The 18,512-nt window shown below is 44.2% G+C and overlaps 1 protein-coding gene across 1 annotated transcript in view; it reads right to left on the reverse strand.

Annotated features, from left to right (window-relative positions):
* LOC137097983 (myosin-16-like) overlaps positions 1 to 18,512 on the reverse strand; it is an 85,882-nt gene that overhangs the window by 41,358 nt on the left and 26,012 nt on the right. Inside the window, exons 12-20 of the mRNA XM_067473517.1 lie at positions 18,188 to 18,456; positions 15,263 to 15,433; positions 11,867 to 12,046; positions 8,487 to 8,610; positions 6,285 to 6,346; positions 5,683 to 5,770; positions 3,347 to 3,464; positions 2,945 to 3,065; positions 63 to 199 (exon numbers count right to left, since the gene is read on the reverse strand). Coding sequence (XP_067329618.1) covers positions 63 to 199; positions 2,945 to 3,065; positions 3,347 to 3,464; positions 5,683 to 5,770; positions 6,285 to 6,346; positions 8,487 to 8,610; positions 11,867 to 12,046; positions 15,263 to 15,433; positions 18,188 to 18,456 — 1,270 coding nt within the window. The remainder of the gene's footprint in view (positions 1 to 62; positions 200 to 2,944; positions 3,066 to 3,346; positions 3,465 to 5,682; positions 5,771 to 6,284; positions 6,347 to 8,486; positions 8,611 to 11,866; positions 12,047 to 15,262; positions 15,434 to 18,187; positions 18,457 to 18,512) is intronic.

Genomic DNA, 18,512 nt, shown 5'->3' on the forward strand with positions numbered 1-18,512 from the left:
AATGGTAAGCTGTTATTGTTGTTGTTTGCTTTCTCAAAGGATGGAAGGGCAATGGGACGTACTTCCTGTCGAGCATCTTTTTATACTCGATTCTCATCAGGAAGCCCCGGCCGCGGCACTGCAGCATCGTCATGATTTTGGCCAACCGTTCGTCTCGCATGTCTTCCAGCTTGGCTAAGACTCCTGCGCGGAAGAAGACCTGAGGGGGAAAAAAGGGATCCAATTGGGTGTTTGATGGACTTAGAGACAGCAAAACCACTCAGTGTTATCATATATATCAGGCATGGGCCAACTTGGACCCTCCAGGTGCTTTGGACTGCAACTCCCACAATTCCTAACAGCCGGTAGGCTGTTAGGAATTGTGGGAGTTGCAGTCCAAAGCACCTGGAGGGTCCAAGTTGGCCCATGCCTGATATATATGCTTCACTAGGATTGAGAAGTCCCATTATCCTTACTGCACCTACAACATGGAATATTATTTATTGGGACAGGATGAAAATAGAAGACAACAAGGCATGGGTTAGAATCGAACAAGAAGTGCATGGAATATCTGCTGTTGGTGATCCCAGACAGAAGAGAACACAGGAAACATATGGGATTTTGGCCTGCATCAATAGGAGCATAGTGTCTAGATCTAGGGAAGTCATGCTCCCCATGCTCTATTCCGCTTTGGTTAGGGCTCCTTTTTTGCTTGTAGGTGAACTATAAATCCCACCAACTACAAATCCCAAATATCAAGGTCTATTTTCCCCAAACTCCATCTGTGTTCATATTTGAGCATGTGGAATGTCCGTCCCAAGTTTCGTCCAGATCCATCATTGTTTGAGTCCACAGTGCTCTCTGGATGTAGGTGAACTACAACTCCAAAAGTCAAGGTCAATGCCCACCAAACCCTTCTAGTATTTTCTGTTGGTCATTGGACTCCTGCATGCCACATTTGGTTCAATTCCATCATTAGTAGAGTTCAGAATGCTCTTTGATTGTGGTGAACTATAAATCCAAGCAACTACAACTCCCTAATGAAAAAAAATCATTTTTTGAGTGATGGTCACTCCTTGGGTTAGTAGGTGTCTTGTGGCCAAATTTGGCAACATTTCGTCCAGTGGTTTTTGAGTTATGTTAATCCCACAAACGAACGTTACATTTTTATTTATATAGATAGATGTATTTGTTTCCTGGAGCTATCCAAAGTGCTGAACCAGCATTGGAGATAAGGTCCAGCACCTTGGATAGCTCCATAAGTGTTTACACCAGGCATGGGCAAACTTGGGCCTTCCCTCCAAGTGTTTTGGACTTCAACTCCCACAATTCCTCACAGCCTCAGGTCCCTTTGTTTTACCCCTCAGCCAGAGGAAAGGGAAAAGGAAAAGGAAGGGGGCTGAGGTTGTGAGGAATGGTGGAAGTCCAAAACACCTGGAGGGAAGACCCAAGTTTGTCCATGCCTGGTCTAGACTGTAGAATTAACACAGTTTGAGACCACTTCAGCTGGCATGACCTAATGCAATGGAATCCTAGGAGTTCCAGTTTCATCAGGTCTTGAGGGCCTTCTCTGCTACACAGCGATGATGGCTCACCAAACTATAACACCCATGTCTTCCAGCACACTTCAGGGAGTGTCTGCTATCTACACTGCACAAGAATAGCAATTTGATGGCACTTTTGATGACTGCCATGCTACATAATTCTGGGAATCTGGAGAAATATTGACCATTAATCATTGATAATTGATAATAATTGATCATTAGTAATTAATAACTAAAATTAGTAAATAGTAATTCTCGGATTCTGGAAAAGGATTGCTAATTGATCATTAATCATTGATAATTGATAATAATTAATAATTGATAATAATTGATAATTAGTAATTAATAACTAAACTTAGTAATGAGTAATTCTCGGATTCTGGAGAAGGATTGATCATTGATCATTAATAATTAAAAATGGATAATAATTGATAATTGAAAATAATTGAGAATTAATAATTAATATCTAAAAATTAGTAATTAGTAATTCTGGGATTCTAGAAAAGGATTAATAATTGATCATTAATAATCAATAATTGATAATGTATAACTATTGATAATTAGTAATTAATAAGTAAAATTAGTAAATAGAAATTCTTGGATTCTGGAGAAGGATTGTTAATTGATGATTAATCACGGACAATAGATAATAATTAATAATTGATAATAATTGATAATTGATAAGTAGTAATTAATAACTAAACTTAGTAATTAGTAATTCTCAGATTCTGGAGAAGGATTGACCATTGATCATTAATCATTGATAATTAAGAATAATTGAGAATTGAGAATAATTGAGAATTAGTAATTAATATCTAAAAATTAGTAATTAGTAATTATGGGATTCTGGAGAAGAATTGATCATTTATCATTAATCATTGATAACTGATAATACTTGAGAATTAGTAATTAATATCTAACAATTAGTAATTAGTAATTCTGGTATTCTGGAGAAGGATCGAGCATTGATCATTGATCATTAATACATAATCATTACTAATTGATAACTATAATTGATAATAATTAATAATTTATAATGATTAATAATTAATCATTAAAAGGTAAAGGTAGTCCCCTGACATTAAGTCCAGTCATGTCTGACTCTGGGGTGTGGTGCTCATCTCCATTTCTAAGCCGAAGAGCCAGCGTTGTCCATAGACACCTCCAAGGTCATGTGGCCAGCATGACTGCATTAATCATTAGTTATTAACTATTGATTATTATTAATTATTACTATTAATTAATAATTAAGAATACTCTAGTGCTTCAGGCTAAGAGCAAATCTGAAGTATCTTTCTAAACAACAAACCCACGGATTCCATAGTATGGAACTTTGACAGTTGAAGCGGTATCAACCTGCTATAGTTCTGCCGTGTGGATACACAACTGACGGAAATCGAATAGGAATCCCACAAGGGTACCTTGGTGTGTCCAATTTTGTATTCATTCTCTCCCAAATCAAGGGTTCCCAGCAGTAGTTCGGAGGCCTTCTTGTTGTCCACAAAGCCCGACGGGATGACATTGGGGTTCAGCACCTGGTACCTGGCGCGGATGAGAGGCAAACAACAGCGTTGGAAGGCTTTCAACAAGCAATAACCACCTTCAGAAAACTGATTTTATAATACAGTAAAACTGTGCAACACTGGGTAACGTCTGCCTTCATTTGCTTTCAATACTAATATCAAATCAAGCCATAGCCGCTTTGCATCTCAATGGAGACAAAAGCGGAATGTGAGCATCCTCATCAGAGCAACAACGAGCCACTGGGCTTCCTCGGGACTCTTCAACACATGTTATTTTGAGAAATAAGGGGAGAAATGCACCTCTGTTTGAATTCTGGGTATTGCAGTCTGTTGGGGAAGCCCTTCCTGCAAATACGGATGCCTTCGAGTACACCGTTGCAGGCCAGCTGGTGCAGGATCAAGTGGGCGTCCACCACCCCTGAAAAACAACAACAAAACAGAACAACCATTTGGCCTGCATCAATAGGAGCATAGTGTCTAGATCTAAGGAAGTAATGCTACCCCTCTATTCTGCTTTGGTTAGACCACACCTGGAATATTGTGTCCAGTTCTGGGCACCACAATTCAAGAGAGATATTGACAAGCTGGAATGTGTCCAGAGGAGGGCGACTCAAATGATCAAGGGTCTGGAGAACAAGCCCTATGAGGAGCGGCTTAAGGAGCTGGGCATGTTGAGCCTGAAGAAGAGAAGGCTGAGAAGAGATATGATAGCCATGTATAAACATGTGAGAGGAAGTCACAGGGAGGAGGGAGCAAGCTTGTTTTCTGCTTCCCTGGAGACTAGGACGCAAGGGAACAATGGCTTCAAACTACAAGAGAGGAGATTCCACCTGAACATGAGGAAGAACTTCCTGACTGTGAGAGCCGTTCAGCAGTGGAACTCAGTGTGGTGGAGGCTCCTTCTTTGGAATCTTTTAAATAGAGGCTGGATGGCCATCTGTCAGGGGTGATTTGAATGCAATATTCCTGCTTCTTGGCAGAATGGGGTTGGACTGGATGGCCCATGAGGTCTCTTCCAACTCTTTGATTCTATGATTCTATGATTCTCTTCTGACGTTTCACCTGCATCTGTGGCTAATGGCATCTTCAGAGGTTGTGTTGGCAGTGAGGCAAGTGGGGTGCATATATTGTCAGGATTTATTGAGGTATTATATGTATTATGTGTATGAGTTTTAAATGCAATTCTTGTGTAGCAAATATGGATGCCACTGAGAATGGAAATGCTGTACTGAAATGTTTATGTTGAGGCTGTGATTAAGTGACCTTAAGATAAGCTCTCTTCTACGGAGAACTTCTAGGGAGTTGCCGCTTGGAGCAAGAAAGATTCACAGTAGCAAAGTTCTGTTTTGACTTTCGGTTTTCCTGTCTCTTCCTGTGTGTCGCTCGCTGTAGATGGATGTGTTTTTCTGTGCTTAGTAAACTGAGTTTTCTTTTGTAACCAAAGTCTCCAGAGTTCTTGATTTACAGAGCTGTGTCTGGTGGAGCTAGCATTTTGCTTCTGTCAAGTTGCACCTTAGCTGGACATATATATCTGTGGAATAAGAACCCAAGTCTGTTTGAATCAATTGTGAAGTAAGAGCTGAATCGGTTGAAGGGACTGCAAATCCCATCACCTATTATCCATACTCCCCCAAACTTTTTGTTTTTGTGATTAATCACTATGCTTTAATTAGGTTCAATTTGTAACAATTAAAATACATCCTGCATATCAGATATTTACATTATGATTCATAACAGTTGTGAAATTACAGTTCTAAAGAAGCAATGAAAATAATGAAAATAATTTTATGGTTGGAGGTCACCATAACATGAGGAACTGTATTTAGGAACTGTCACGGCTTTAGAAAGGTTGAGAAGCACTGTACTAGAACATGGCCATATGGCCCGAAAAACCTACACCAACCCAGATCTAGAATACATTTGGCTCTCTGCAATTCAAAGCAAGTGTTGGGGTTCAGCCTGATCCTGATCTGTGTGAACCGGATTCTCTGATAGTTTTTCCAACTGAGCAAGCTCTCTCTGACCCTGACAGTGTGGAATCTGTTGTTGATGCTGAGGTCAGCGGCGAGGAAAGTGAAACTGAACAGCTGGAGGAAAATGTTTTCGAAGCTAGCCGTGATATCTCTCCACCTGGGTTTTTTAATGAGGACCGAAGAGAACCGATAGTTAGAGACAGAAATGTTTCACAGTTTCTACAAAGGTCAAATCGTTTACAGGAGAGACAGGCCCAGGCTTCAAAGTCAAGGGGCATTTCAAAGAATATCTTCTTTGGTTTAAGGGGCCTCCTGCCGGGTGTCTCTTGAGATCAAGCAACGTTTGGGACTGTGGCTGTGCCTTGGCAGAATTCCTGTGTTCCATGGCCAGTAATCCCAGAGGCTTCTAGTTTTCAAGTTCATGGTTAGCGAGAGGCTAACAGGTTCCTGGTTCTTGTATTGTGGCTTTTGGAATTTTGCTCAAGTTCAGAGATTCTACTGACTGCTGTGTTTCTATTGTGGCTTTTTGACTTTGCATTTACCTTTCTTTTGTAACCAATTTTTCATCAATAAACAAGGATTGTTTTTCCTACAGTCCAGTGTGGTGGATTTAATCTTATGGTCTCGTTTCTTGATCTGGGATGCAATAGCAAAAATACCTACCGGACTGCTTGAATTCGTTGGGGACGATGCAGCGCACGAAATGCGGGGCAGTGCTGTGCAATGTGGCCATCAGTTTGTTCAGCTGCTCCTGAAAAAGTAGGAAGGCAAACATCAGAAGGACGTTGAGCAAAAAAGAGGACACTTTCTGGGTATCTTGGACTATACTCGTGATAGAAAGGAAAGTGTAGAAGACAACAAGGGTTGGATTTGGGCATGGCAAGGTGTGTGGATGGTCTGGTTTGATGTCAACTACCATAGAGTCCACTTCAATTCAAGGTTTGTGGCAAGTGTGCATGTTGCTGTTGGCCATCTTGATTAGCATCGAATAGGTTTGCAGCTCCAAAGCCTGGCTGCTCCCTGCCTGGGGGAATCCTTTGTTGGGAGGTGTTCACTGGCACTGATTGTTTCCTTTCTGGAATTTTCATGGTTTCCTCCTTTCTACAGAAATGCTGGTCCACTCTCACAACCACCATGCCAGGCTACACAGAGAGGCCGTTGAAATTCACAACAAGCACGTGGACAATTTCAACAGAAAGGAGGAAACCATGAAAATGAATAAAATCTGGCTACCAGTATTAAAAAACCCCCAAAAGCCCTCTTACCCTGTAGAAGTTGGAGACGGTCATAAATGAGGAGCCTCTCTTCTGCTTCTTGGTTCCTGCCGCTGAGGACAAAACAACAAAATACAAATGGTTCAAGTTTTTGGTTGACATCAAGACAATTAAACATACACCTTCTCAAAAGGCTGGAAGTTTTAGATAGTTGGCTATTTGAAAGGTATGTTGATATTGACTCAGTCGGGCTTTAGCACAGCAGGTAACTCACCAGCAGCGATAAGATCTACCAACTGAAAGGTTGCCAGTTTGAAGCCCCGGGTTGGTGTGAGCTCCCGACTGTCAGCCCAGCTTACTGTTTACCTAAGCAGTTAATTGATTCTCCCCAAAGAAATGGGGCATTATTGTTTCCATTTGATGTTTTGTCTTATATCTGTTATAACAGGCTGTGCTTTTTATTTAATTTTAGTTTGTTAAGTTATAATTGGTATTTATAGGTTGGGTTGTATAAATTTGTTAGTATGGATGTATTGTTGTATTCATGCATTGAATGTTTGCCTTTTATGTTTGGAATCCAGCCTGAGTTCCTTTGAGGAGAGAGAGCGGAATATAAATAAATCATTATCATCATCATCATCATCATCATCATCATTAAAAAACAGAGCTCTAAATAAATAAATTAGGTACTGCTGAAAAGTGGGGGAGGTATTTTGCGACACCATAAAGAAAAAGATCCGAAAATGCCCGGCAACCAAACGGAATGAGGAAGTCCGGATGACTCTTCGTCATAGAGGATGGCGCAACAGCACCCTCCTGTGGCTGGATTCGAGCACAACCTCCAAGATGCCAAAATGCTGGACGCCGATTCAACATATCTCCTTTCTATCTGCTTCTATCCTGTATGTCCAAAACTTCACTGAATGTTTGCCATGTATGTGTACTGTGATCCACCCTAAGTCCCCTTGGGAAGATAGGGTGGAATATAAATAAATTGGGTTGTGGCGCAGCTGGTTGGGAGTCACCTGCATTAAAATCACCACTGACCGAAAGGTCATGAGTTCGAAGCCAGCCTGGGTCAGAGTAAGCTCCCGACCATTTGCCTAGCTTGATGTCCAAAAGACAGTTGCATCTGTCAAGTAGGAAATTTAGATACCGCTTATACGGGGAGGTTAATTGAACTAATTTACGACGCCATAAAACTCTCCAGCAGTGTGAAAAAGAATGAGGAAGTACTCCATTGGTGTCACAAGTGGATGGTGAACCAACAGCTCCCCCGGTGGCCGGAATTCGAACATACCCTCATGAAGCTGGAAAGTTAAATAGCCTCTGTGTGTCTGTCTATATATGTTGCATGTTTATGCCATTGAATGTTGGCCACATATATGTGCATTGTGATCCACCCTGAGTCCCCTGCGGGTTGAGAAGGGCAGAATATAAATCCTGTAAGTAAGTAAATAAATAAATAAATAAATGTTATCATTATTATTATTATTACTAGCCATCCCAATAAATAAATAAATGTTATCATTATTATTATTACTAGCTGTCGGCTGCCATGCATTGCTGTGGCCCAGTCTGTGTATATGTGTTTGTGTGTGTATAGATGCATATATGTGTGTATATATATTTGTGTATATGTGTATATATGTGTGTTTGTGTATATATGTTGTTTTGTGCATGTGCTGTAATATATATATATATATATATATATATATATATATATTGCTTTTTAAGTCCCTTCTGCTGTGTTTTTCAGTGTTTTTATGAGTGATGGTCACTTGTTGGCCTGGTAGGTATGTTGCGTCCAAATTTGGTGTCAATTTGTCCAGTGGTTTTTGAGTTATTTTAATCCCACAAACGGATATTACATTTTTATTTATATAGATTACTAGCTGTCCCCTGCCACGCGTTGCTGTGGCCCAGTCTAGCAATGGGAGCTCACCCTGTCTGGGGATTTGAACCACCAACCTTCTAGTCAACAGTTCAGCCAACCTTCCTGCATCTTGGCAGAATAGGGTTGGACTGGATGGCCCATGAGGACTCTTGGTGATTCAGGTCAGCAGTTCAGCAGCACAAGGGTTTAACCCATTGCACCATCGCTTAACGGTTTAACTTGCTGCACGATGGCGGTCCCCGAAAACAAGATGCTGATAGGTATATGCACCAATGGAAATATTAAATAAGATGTTGCAAAGATGAAACAGTAATTAAAAATAATAAAAACAACAACATCCAACGTGATCTACATACTGGGCTCTTCTTCTTTAAAGAGAGTGCAAAGCAGGGGCATCCCTGACTTCTGGAACAAGCCCACCACCGTTTCGTTCAGGGGGTCCTTGTTCTTCTCCAGCCACCCAGTGATGTTGTAGCCCACCTGGAAGGAGAGACAGGGAGACAATGGTGTTACAACTAAGAGTCACTCCACTCAATGGTTTGTGGGCATCTATGAGGAGTAGAAGCTGGGTATGTGTTGCACTCTAGCCGCCTAATTAAGCTATCCTTCACTCCCTCTGTGCAGAGACCTAATCTGATATCATGGGAAAACTCCCCATCAGCGGAAGGCTGCTGATGGGGACACATTTTCACCCCGCACCATACCAGTGTCCAGTAGTACTAACTACAACAGTTTATTAAGAAGAGCAGGTACAAGGGAGGGGAAGGGTATTTTCCAAAAAAGTAGTAGGAAAGGAGCTATAAAATACAAAAGAACAGTAGACCAAGAATGACAAAATACATGAAATTCGGGAAGTCAAGATCACAGGCATAAATCCATAAGCATGAAAGCAGAAAACTTTTCCCTATGCAAAAAATCTTTCAGGAACATAGTCAAACACAGGAAACTTGAATCACGACCTCAAGAGCTGAAACAGGGATTTGGATCTTTTGGCATCGTTGCTGCTCTGAGAGACATCAAGAAACATAATTTGAGCCCAAGCCAAACCACTTTTTTCAGTTACAGAGCCCTTAATTAACCAACATAAATGTAACAATATTGCAGTGGAAGATCCTTGGGGCCATCCAGTCCAACTCCCTTTATTTTGCCAGGCAGAAAAAAAGCACAATCAAAGCACACCCAACAGATGACCACTCAGCCTGGAGGAGGAGGAGGAGGAGGAGGAGGAGGAGGAGGAGAAAGAGAAGGAGAAAGAGGAGGAGGAGGAGGAGGAAGAAGAAGAAAAGGAGGAGGAGGAGGAGGAGGAGGAGGAGGAGGAGCAGGAGAAGGTGGTGGTAGAGGAGAAGAAGGTGGAGGAGGAGGAGGAGAAAGAAAAGGAGGAGGAGGAGGAGGAGAAAGAGGAGGAGGAGGAGAAGGAAGAGGAGGAGAAAGAAAAGGAGGAAGAGAAGGAGGAGGAGGAGGAAGAAAAGAAGGAGGAGGAGAAGAAGGAGGAGGAGGAGAAGGAGGAAGAGAAAGAGGAGGAGGAGGAGAAAGAAAAGGAGAAGGAGAAAGAGAAGGAGGAGAATGAGGAGAAGGAGGAGGAGGAGAAGAAGGAGAAAGAACTCCAGAGACCATCCAATCCAACCCCTTTCTGTCAGGCAGAAAAGGCACAATCAAAGCACACCAATGGATGGCCATTCAGCCTTTGTTGTAGTAGTAAATGATATAATAATAATAATAATAATAAGAAGAAGAAGAAGAAGAAGAAGAAGAAGACGATGACCAGGGGTCATCCAGTCCAACCCCCTTTATTCTTCCATGCAGTTAAAGCACAATCAAGGCACCCTGTGAGCAGGGAGAGGGAAATAGGGAAGACGAAGTTGCCAAGTTTCCATTCCAGGAAATTCTGGAAACAAGGAACCGCAAGGGCTCCATGGAACACACTTTGAGAACCTTAAGGTGCAGGTGCTTACCTACAAAGCCCTGAACGTTTTGGGACCACCCTACCTGCGCGACCGCATCGCTGTCTACGAACCCACACACTCACTCCGGTCATCTGGAGAGGCCCTGCTCGTGATCCCGCCCACGTCACAAGCGCGTTTGGTTGGGACACGGGACAGGGCCTTCTCCGTGGTGGCCCCCCGCCTCTGGAACGCCCTCCCGAAAGACCTCAGACAAGTCCCTACACTGGCAGTCTTCAGAAAGAATTTGAAAACCTGGCTGTTCAAATGTGCCTTCTCAGACTAGAAACCCCAGTTCCAAATCCCAGAAGCACTTTAGTCAGAACCAAGACCACCTCACACTGCACACCGCACTTATACTATAATCCCATATCCCTCCGACACATCAGCACTTTTAATCCTGTACCCCTACGCCGGCCGGCTCAGTTTTTAATAATGTCTTGTTGTATTGCTATTGTATTCTGTTTCTCTGCTTAATTGTTTTTTATTTGCTAGGTATTGTATTGTTGTATTGTGTGGGCTTCGGCCTGTTGTAAGCCGCATCGAATCCTTCGGGAGATTCTAGCGGGGTACAAATAAAGTTATAATAATATAATAATAACCTCTGTTCTACAGATTCCACCAAAAAAAAAAAACCAAACAGGTGCATGCAAACATATATAATGTTGGAAATTTAAAATACATTGTGATATTTGGAAGGTATAATGCTGGGTAGAGTGCTAACAGGGGCGGCTCGTCCATTATGCGAAGTAAGCGGTCGCAGAACACTTTTTTTTTGTCAGGGGTGCAGAGGCGCCTCTGTAAATGCCCCTCGACTGCCACTTGAGGAGCGCCCCTCAGCTCACAACAGCCCTAGCAGTCCGGGGGGAGCCTCGGCTTTCTTGCCTCGCTGCCGGGCGATCCTCTTCCCAAAGGGGCCGGGCCCTTGACCCTCGCCTAGCCCCTCTCGTTCCTGCTCCACCTGGCCACTGGGTATGCGAGCAGAGCCGGTGCTCAATTGTTCTCCACGTTCGATCCCTTCCCCATGACCCGCTCCCTTTCCCAATCCCCGGCGCTCCACCTGCCTCCTCTCCTCCTCCTCTCCTCTCCTGGGTCCGGTGGCGTGTCTGAAGACCCCAGCGTGTGAACCAAAAGTCACCTCTTCTCCTGACTTTCTCTTCAGCCATTGGGACCAAGAGAGAGAGAGAGAGAGAGCCCCTCCGGCTGGAGGTATCTCCCACCTCCGCTCCCTCCTTTGTTTTTTGCGCCTACCTTCAGGAAAGGTGGGCATCTCCACCTCTCTCTCTCTCTCTCTCTCTCTCTCACACACACACACACACACTCTCTCTCTCTTGGTCCCAATGGCTGAGGAGAAAGTCAGGAGAAGAGGTGACTTTTGGTGCACACGCCGGGGTCCTCAGACACGCCTCTGGACCCAAAACGGGCCAGGCAAGGGAGCAAGTGCGGCAAGTGTAGTTACTGGGATGTATAGTTCACCTACAATCAAAGAGCATTCTGAACTCCACCAATGATGGAATTGAACCAAATATGGCACACAGAACTCCCACGACGAACAGAAAATATATATCAACGATTGGTTGGGGTGGGGGGGCGCCAAAATACTGTTTGCTTGCCGTTGAAAATTACCTAGGGACGCTTCTGAGTGCTAAATCACAGTGACCAGGCATGGGAATGATGAAACCAGGATGGTAGGACTGCAACATGTGTGTGTGTATCAGCAGACTACTGTCACATGGGAAATTGATGGATGGATGATGAATGGCTGGTGAGCGCATCCCTGCATGCTTCGTACTCACCGTCCCTGCATAATGCACCAGCTCGAAGTGAGCTTCCGCCCCTTTGCCCTTGCCGCCTTTGGGCTTCAGGAAGTTGGGGGACTTGCCCAGATGGTTGTCGTACAGGGCAGCCTTGAAAGTAGCGTCGGTGGCCTTGGGGAACACGCACTGCTCTTCCAGGATGGAGAAGATGCCCATGGGCTGAGGAAAGGAAAGGGCGAGAAGGACCAGTGAGAGGAAGACACAAACTCAACAGCACACGATTTGAAGGAAGGAGCGCCAGGCGGTTTCTACCCAATGAGCCGGAAATGAAAGGGGAAGCCTTGGCCTTTATCTGTGTTTGTGTGACTGGGGGAGCAGGATTAGATGACTCTACGCTGCCATATAATTCAGTTCAAAGCAGATAATCTGGATTTTATATTGCAGTCTAGAAAGGGCCAGAGTTTGCTTCTTCTCTGTTGTCCTTCCAATCTGAAAGTACTCAGTACCCATTTTTGGCTATTTTTATAGTGATGCAATGGGTTAAACCCTTGTGCTGCTAAACTGCTGACCTGAAGGTTGGCAGTTCAAATCCGCGGGACAGAGTGAGCTCCCGCTGTTAGCCCTAGCTTCTGCCAATCTAGCAGTTCAAAAATGTGACTAGATCAATAGGTACCACTTTGGTGGGAGTAGAGGTGCAATGGGTTAAACCCTTGTGCCGCTAAACCGCTGACCTGAAGGTCGGCAGTTCGAATCTGCGGGACAGAGTGAGCTCCTGCTGTTAGCCCTAGCTTCTGCCAATCTAGCAGTTCAAAAATGTGAGTAGATCAATAGGTACCGCTTTGGTGGGAGTAGAGGTGCAATGGGTTAAACCCTTGTGCTGCTAAACTGCTGTCCTGAAGGTCAGCAGTTCAAATCCACGGGACAGAGTGAGCTCCCGCTGTTAGCCCTAGCTTCTGCCAATCTAGCAGTTCAAAAATGTGACTAGATCAATAGGTACCGCTTTGGTGGGAGTAGAGGTGCAATGGGTTAAACCCTTGTGCTGCTAAACTGCTGACCTGAAGGTTGGCAGTTCAAATCCATGGGACAGAGTGAGCTCCCGCTGTTAGCCCTAGCTTCTGCCAATCTAGCAGTTCAAAAATGTGAGTAGATCAATAGGTACCACTTTGGTGGGAGTAGAGGCGCAATGGGTTAAACCCTTGTGCTGCTAAACTGCTGACCTGAAGGTTGGCAGTTCGAATCTGCGGGACAGAGTGAGCTCCCGCTGTTAGCCCTAGCTTCTGCCAATCTAGCAGTTCAAAAATGTGAGTAGATCAATAGGTACTGCTTTGGTGGGAGTAGATCAATAGGTACCGCTTTGGTGTGAAAAGACCAAACGAAGCTCCAAGCAGTTATGCCTGCCACACAGGCCCGTAGCCAGGATTTTGATTCGGGGGGGGGGGGGGGGGGCTGAGTTTGATTCGGTGGGGGGGGGGCTGAGTTTAATTCAGGAAGGGGCTGAGTTTGATTCCAGGGGGAGCTGAGTTTGATTCTGGGGGGCTGAGTTTGATTCAGGGAGGGGCTGAGTTTGATTCGGGGGGCTGAGTTTGATTCAGGGGGGCTGAGTTTGACTCAGGGGGGGCTGAATTTGATTCGGGGGGCTGAGTCTGATTCGGGGGAGCTGAGTTTGATTCGGGAGGGGTGAGTTTAATTCGGGGAGGCTGAGTTTGCTTTGGAGGGGGCTGAGTTTGACTCGGGGGGTTGAGTTTGATTCTGGGGGGGTCTGAGTTTGATTGGGGGAGGGACTGAGTTTGATTCAGGGGGGCTGAGTTTGATTCCGGGGGGGCTGAGTTTGATTCAGGAGGGCTGAGTTTGAGCCTTTTATTGTCGTTGTGTGCCTTTGAATCATTTCCAACTGATGGTGAATTTGTGGTGAAGCTATCAGCAGGGTTTCTGGGGCTACGAGTGTGTGACTTGCTCAAAATCAGACACTGAATCTCTAGAGCGGGCCTCCAAAACTCAAAGATCGTCCGGGGAGGTCCTGCTCTCGGTCCCACTTTCGTCACAAGTACATCTGGTGGGGACAAGAGACAGAGCCTTCTCAGTGGTGGCCCCTTGGCTATGGAATGCCCTCCCTAGGGAGATTAGATCTGCTCCCTCCCTCGTAACTTTTCGGAGGCAAGTTAAAACATGGCTATTTGAGCAAGCGTTTACAAATGCAGAGTAATTGATATAGGACATCTAACGACTTGACGATGGAACTGGACAATGCTCGATAACAAGGAGACGCTAATGATGTTGTTTTTTGTTGCCTTTGTTGTGTTTTATACTGTTTTAATGTTTTAATCTGTATTATGATAATATGTATACTGTATTGTTGAAGGCTTTCGTGGCTGGAATCACTGGGTTGTTGTAGGTTTTTTTGGGCTATATGGCCATGGTCTAGAGCCATGATGGCGAACCTATGACACGCGTGTCAGCAGTGACACGCGTAGCCATTTTCGATGACACACAGCCACATGTGGCTGCATACAAGGAAGATGGGGCCGCATCCCAAGGACATTTCATCCTCAGCTCCTACACCAGCATTTTTCTATAATGCCGAGTAATATGGCATTATAGAAAAGGCAGGAAAGTTAAATAATTAGTTTTTGGTTCATTAAATACAGTTATATAATACAATAATATATTTTTGTTATTAAACTATAAATATCATGAAATTATGGGTTTTTTCTCGAAGTGACACCCCACTCGAGTTATGATCGGTTTTTTTGGCGAGTATTGACACACTAAGCTCAAAAGGTTGCCCATCATTGGTCTAGAGGCATTCTCTCCTGACGTTTCGCCTGCATCTATGGCAAGCATCCTCAGAGGTAGTGCCATAGATGCAGGCGAAAGGTCAGGAGAGAATGCCTCTAGACCATGGCCATATAGCCCAGAAAAACCTACAACAACCCATTATGGAAACCACCTTGAGTCGCTGATAGGCTGAGAAAGGCGGTATACAAATACAGTAAATAAACAAACAAACAAACCAACTACTACATCGTTCAATCTATAGGTCACGTAGAGAGACAACATGGACCTGTATCTTGAGTTCATACCACTACTCATCCTTGAAGCCAATTAGATGTACTTGGGCTAATCTGTGTCTCTCTGACAGAGATGTGGTGAGGATTTAAACAAAGAGGAGGACCAATAAATACATAAATAAACTACTGCATCGTTCTATCTATAGGTCACGTAGAGAGACAACATGGACCTGTGTCTTGAGTTCATACCACTACTCAACCTTGAAGCTCACTAGATGTACTTGGTCTAATCTGTGTCTCTCTGACATGATGTGGCGAGGATGTAAACAAAGAGGAGGACCAATATGAGTTGGAGCAAATTGGAGGGACGGGCTATAAATCAAACAAAATGGTGGTGGTAGTGATTGAGGATGATGGTGGTGGTCACCTTTTCCAGGAGCTCAATGCAAGCCTGCAGATCCAGGCCAAAGTCAATGAACACCCAATCGATCCCTTCTCTCTTATACTCCTCTTGCTCCAGCACAAACATGTGGTGGTTGAAGAACTGCTGCAGCTTCTCGTTGGTGAAGTTGATGCACAGCTGCTCAAAGCTGTTGAACTGCAGAAGGAACAGAAGAGACGCTACTTTGAGCCGTGATAAAGACATTTAGGACTTCATCCCACCCAGTAAAACCAGTGTTTCTACACATTTAAGAAACAGCGACCCACGGTGCCCTTCACACAATGAAAGCTTCAACCATGGGGTTGAGGTGTTTTGCCATTTCTAAAGGTCATGAGTTTGAAGCCAGCTCAGGTCAGAGTGAGTTTTCGACCATTGTGTAGCTTGCTGTCGACCTTTGCAGCCCGAAAGACAGTTGCATCTGTCAAGTAGGAAATTTAGGTACCACTTATGCAGGGAGGCTAATTTAACTAATTACGGTGCCATAAAATCTCCAGCAAGCGTGCAAAAGAATGAGTGCGACGGTGTGAGTGGCACCACCTGTGTGTAGAACTTCAAAGTGCAAAGGTTTAAACTGTATAACATGCCCAAACTTGCCTAGTTTGTAAATGTATAGTTGGATTGATTGGTTATTTATAGCTGTCCATCAATGTTGTTTGCACCAGTTATATTGCTTCCTCAGCTCAATTGCTTGGCTCCACCTCTTCCTGGAGGAGGGCAGAGCTTTTCCTTTTCTGCTCTACCAGCAAACTTTCTATCAGATAGACATGAGAAAGAGACTTGGCTCTAAAGCCCTTAATTAAGTTACCTCTCATCACCAATTCTAAGGTTTTTACCCTTGGGACTCATACTTCATGCCCAGATCGCCCTGGACAACGTTGAGAAGACCCAAGCACCTTCAAACTGGTCCTGTGGCACCAGAGGAAGGCTTCGTGTCTTCAAATATAGGCCATTTGGATTGGGGCTGTGAATGTTCAGGCATTTGCAGCCATTGAGAAAGAGGGAGCCTTGAAAAGCTTCTCAGCTGTGAAATCTCCGTGGACCCAAGACAACCAGAGACTGTAATTTATATTTTCCTTTACCCCTTTGAAACTTCCAGCTTATTGCCTTAAAGGGACAACTCTTTGTGGGCAATAAAACCTATTTTGAGTTATCTACAGTGTTTTGGTCCTTGGGAGTTCCAGTTCTTTAAAGGAAGGCAAGAAGCAATCCCCTGAGGGAAAGATATCACATCTATGTCTCTTTCACTAAGAGTTATAGCCCCCAGGTGCGACAGCATAATGAGGAAGTACTCCATGACTATCACAAATTTACAGTGAAGCAACAGCTCCCCTGGTGGCCAGAATACCCCCATGAAGCTGGAATGTTAAATAGCCTCTGTGCTGTCTGTCTATATATGTTGTGTGTCTGTGGCATTGAATGTTTGCCATGTATATGTACATACATTGTAATCTGCCCTGAGTCCCCCGAGGGGTGAGAAGAGCAGAATATAAATACTGTAAATCTATATAAATAAAAATGTAATGTTTGTTTGTGGGATTAACATAACTCAAAAACTACTGGACGAATTGGCATGAGATTTGGACACTACACCCCTAACAGACCAACGAGTGACCATCACTCATAACCACCACCACCCCAAAAACAAAACAGTAGAAAGGTCTTAAAAACTCAAAAAAGCTAAATGACAATACAGAAAAAATGGAAGAGAGAGGGAAGGAAGGGGAGAAAGAAATAAAAAAAGGAAGGAAGGAAGGAGAGAAAGAGGGTGGGAAAGAAAGAAGGAAAGAGAGAAGGAAGCATGGAAGCAAAGAGGTAAAGAAGGAAGAAAGGAGAGAAAGGGGAAGGAAAAGAAAAAGGGGGAAGGGAAGAAAGAGGTAGAGAAGGAAGGAAGGAAAGAACAAAATGGAAGGAAGGAAAGAGGGAGCGAAGGAAGGAGGGAAAGAAGGAGAAAAAGAGGAGGGAAGGAAAGAAGGAAAGAGAGAAGGATGGAAGCAAAAAGCAAAGGAAGGAAAGAAAGCTAGAGAAGGAAGAATGGAAAGAAAGAGGGAAGGAAAAGAAAACATGGGAGAAGGAAAGAAAGAGGTAGAGAAGGAAGGAAGGAGAGAAAGAGGAAGGAAAAGAAAAAGGGGAAAGGGAAGAAAGAGGTAGAGAAGGAAGGAAGGAGAGAAGGAAAGAAAAGAGGGAGTGAAGGAAGGAGGGAAAAAAGGAGAAAAAGAGGGAGGGAAGGAAAGAAGGAAAGAGAGAAGGAAGGATGGAAGCAAAAAGCGAAGGAAGGAAGGAAAGAGGTAGAGAAGGAAGAAAGGAGAGAAAGACAGAGGGAAGGAAAGACGGAAGGATGGAAGCAAAAAGCGAAGGAAGGAAAGAAAGATAGAGAAGGAAGAATGGAGAGAAAGAGAGAGAGAGAAGGAAAGAAGGAAAGACAGAAGGGTGGAAGCAAAAAGCGAAGGAAGGAAAGAAAGCTAGAGAAGGAAGAATGGAAAGAAAGAAGGAAGGGAAAGAAAAAAGGGGAGAAGGAAAGAAAGAGGTAGAGAAGGAAGGAGAGAAGGAAAGAAAAAAGGAAAGGAAGGAAGGAGGGAATGAAGGAAGGAGGGAAAGAAGGAGAGAAGGTTGGCTACAGCAACGTGTGGCGGGTACAGCTAGTAAATAAATAAAATAGTTTTCTCAACAATTCCTAAGCCAAACAAGGCATTGTGAAGATTAAGGGAAATCCAAGAGTTCCAAACGTTTTTCTTATCCCGTGAGATGAAGTCCATCGACAATGAAAACTATTGATTGGGTAGAAGGAAGTTCAGGGAATTCAGTCGAGGCTTTCTCTTGGACGTAGTGCCATCACCAAGAGAGAGCCTTCCTGGTGGTGGCTCCCAGAAGGGGGAACTGGCTCCAAGTGGAGGCCCACCAGCCCATCCATACCTCAAAGATCTCAAAGCCAGCGATATCCAGCACCCCGATGAAGAACTGCCTCTGCATCTTGGTGTCCAGGGTCTTGTTGATGCGGACCACCAGCCACTTGAACATTTTGTCGTAGATGGCTTTGCCCAGGGCGCCCACTGAGTTGTGGCACTGGTCCATGTTCTGCCCTTTCTGGACGAACTCGTTGCCCACTTTCACCCGGGGCCTGGTGATGCCCTTCTGGAGTTCCCCGGAGTTGAGGCTCATGAGGTGGGCGACTTTGTCAGCCACTGCCAACCAGAAGAACCAGAAGGAGAAGGTCAAAGAGACAAAAACCCAAATGCAG

The sequence above is a fragment of the Anolis sagrei genome, chromosome X (assembly GCF_037176765.1).
Source record: "Anolis sagrei isolate rAnoSag1 chromosome X, rAnoSag1.mat, whole genome shotgun sequence".
Lineage (NCBI taxonomy): Eukaryota > Metazoa > Chordata > Lepidosauria > Squamata > Dactyloidae > Anolis > Anolis sagrei.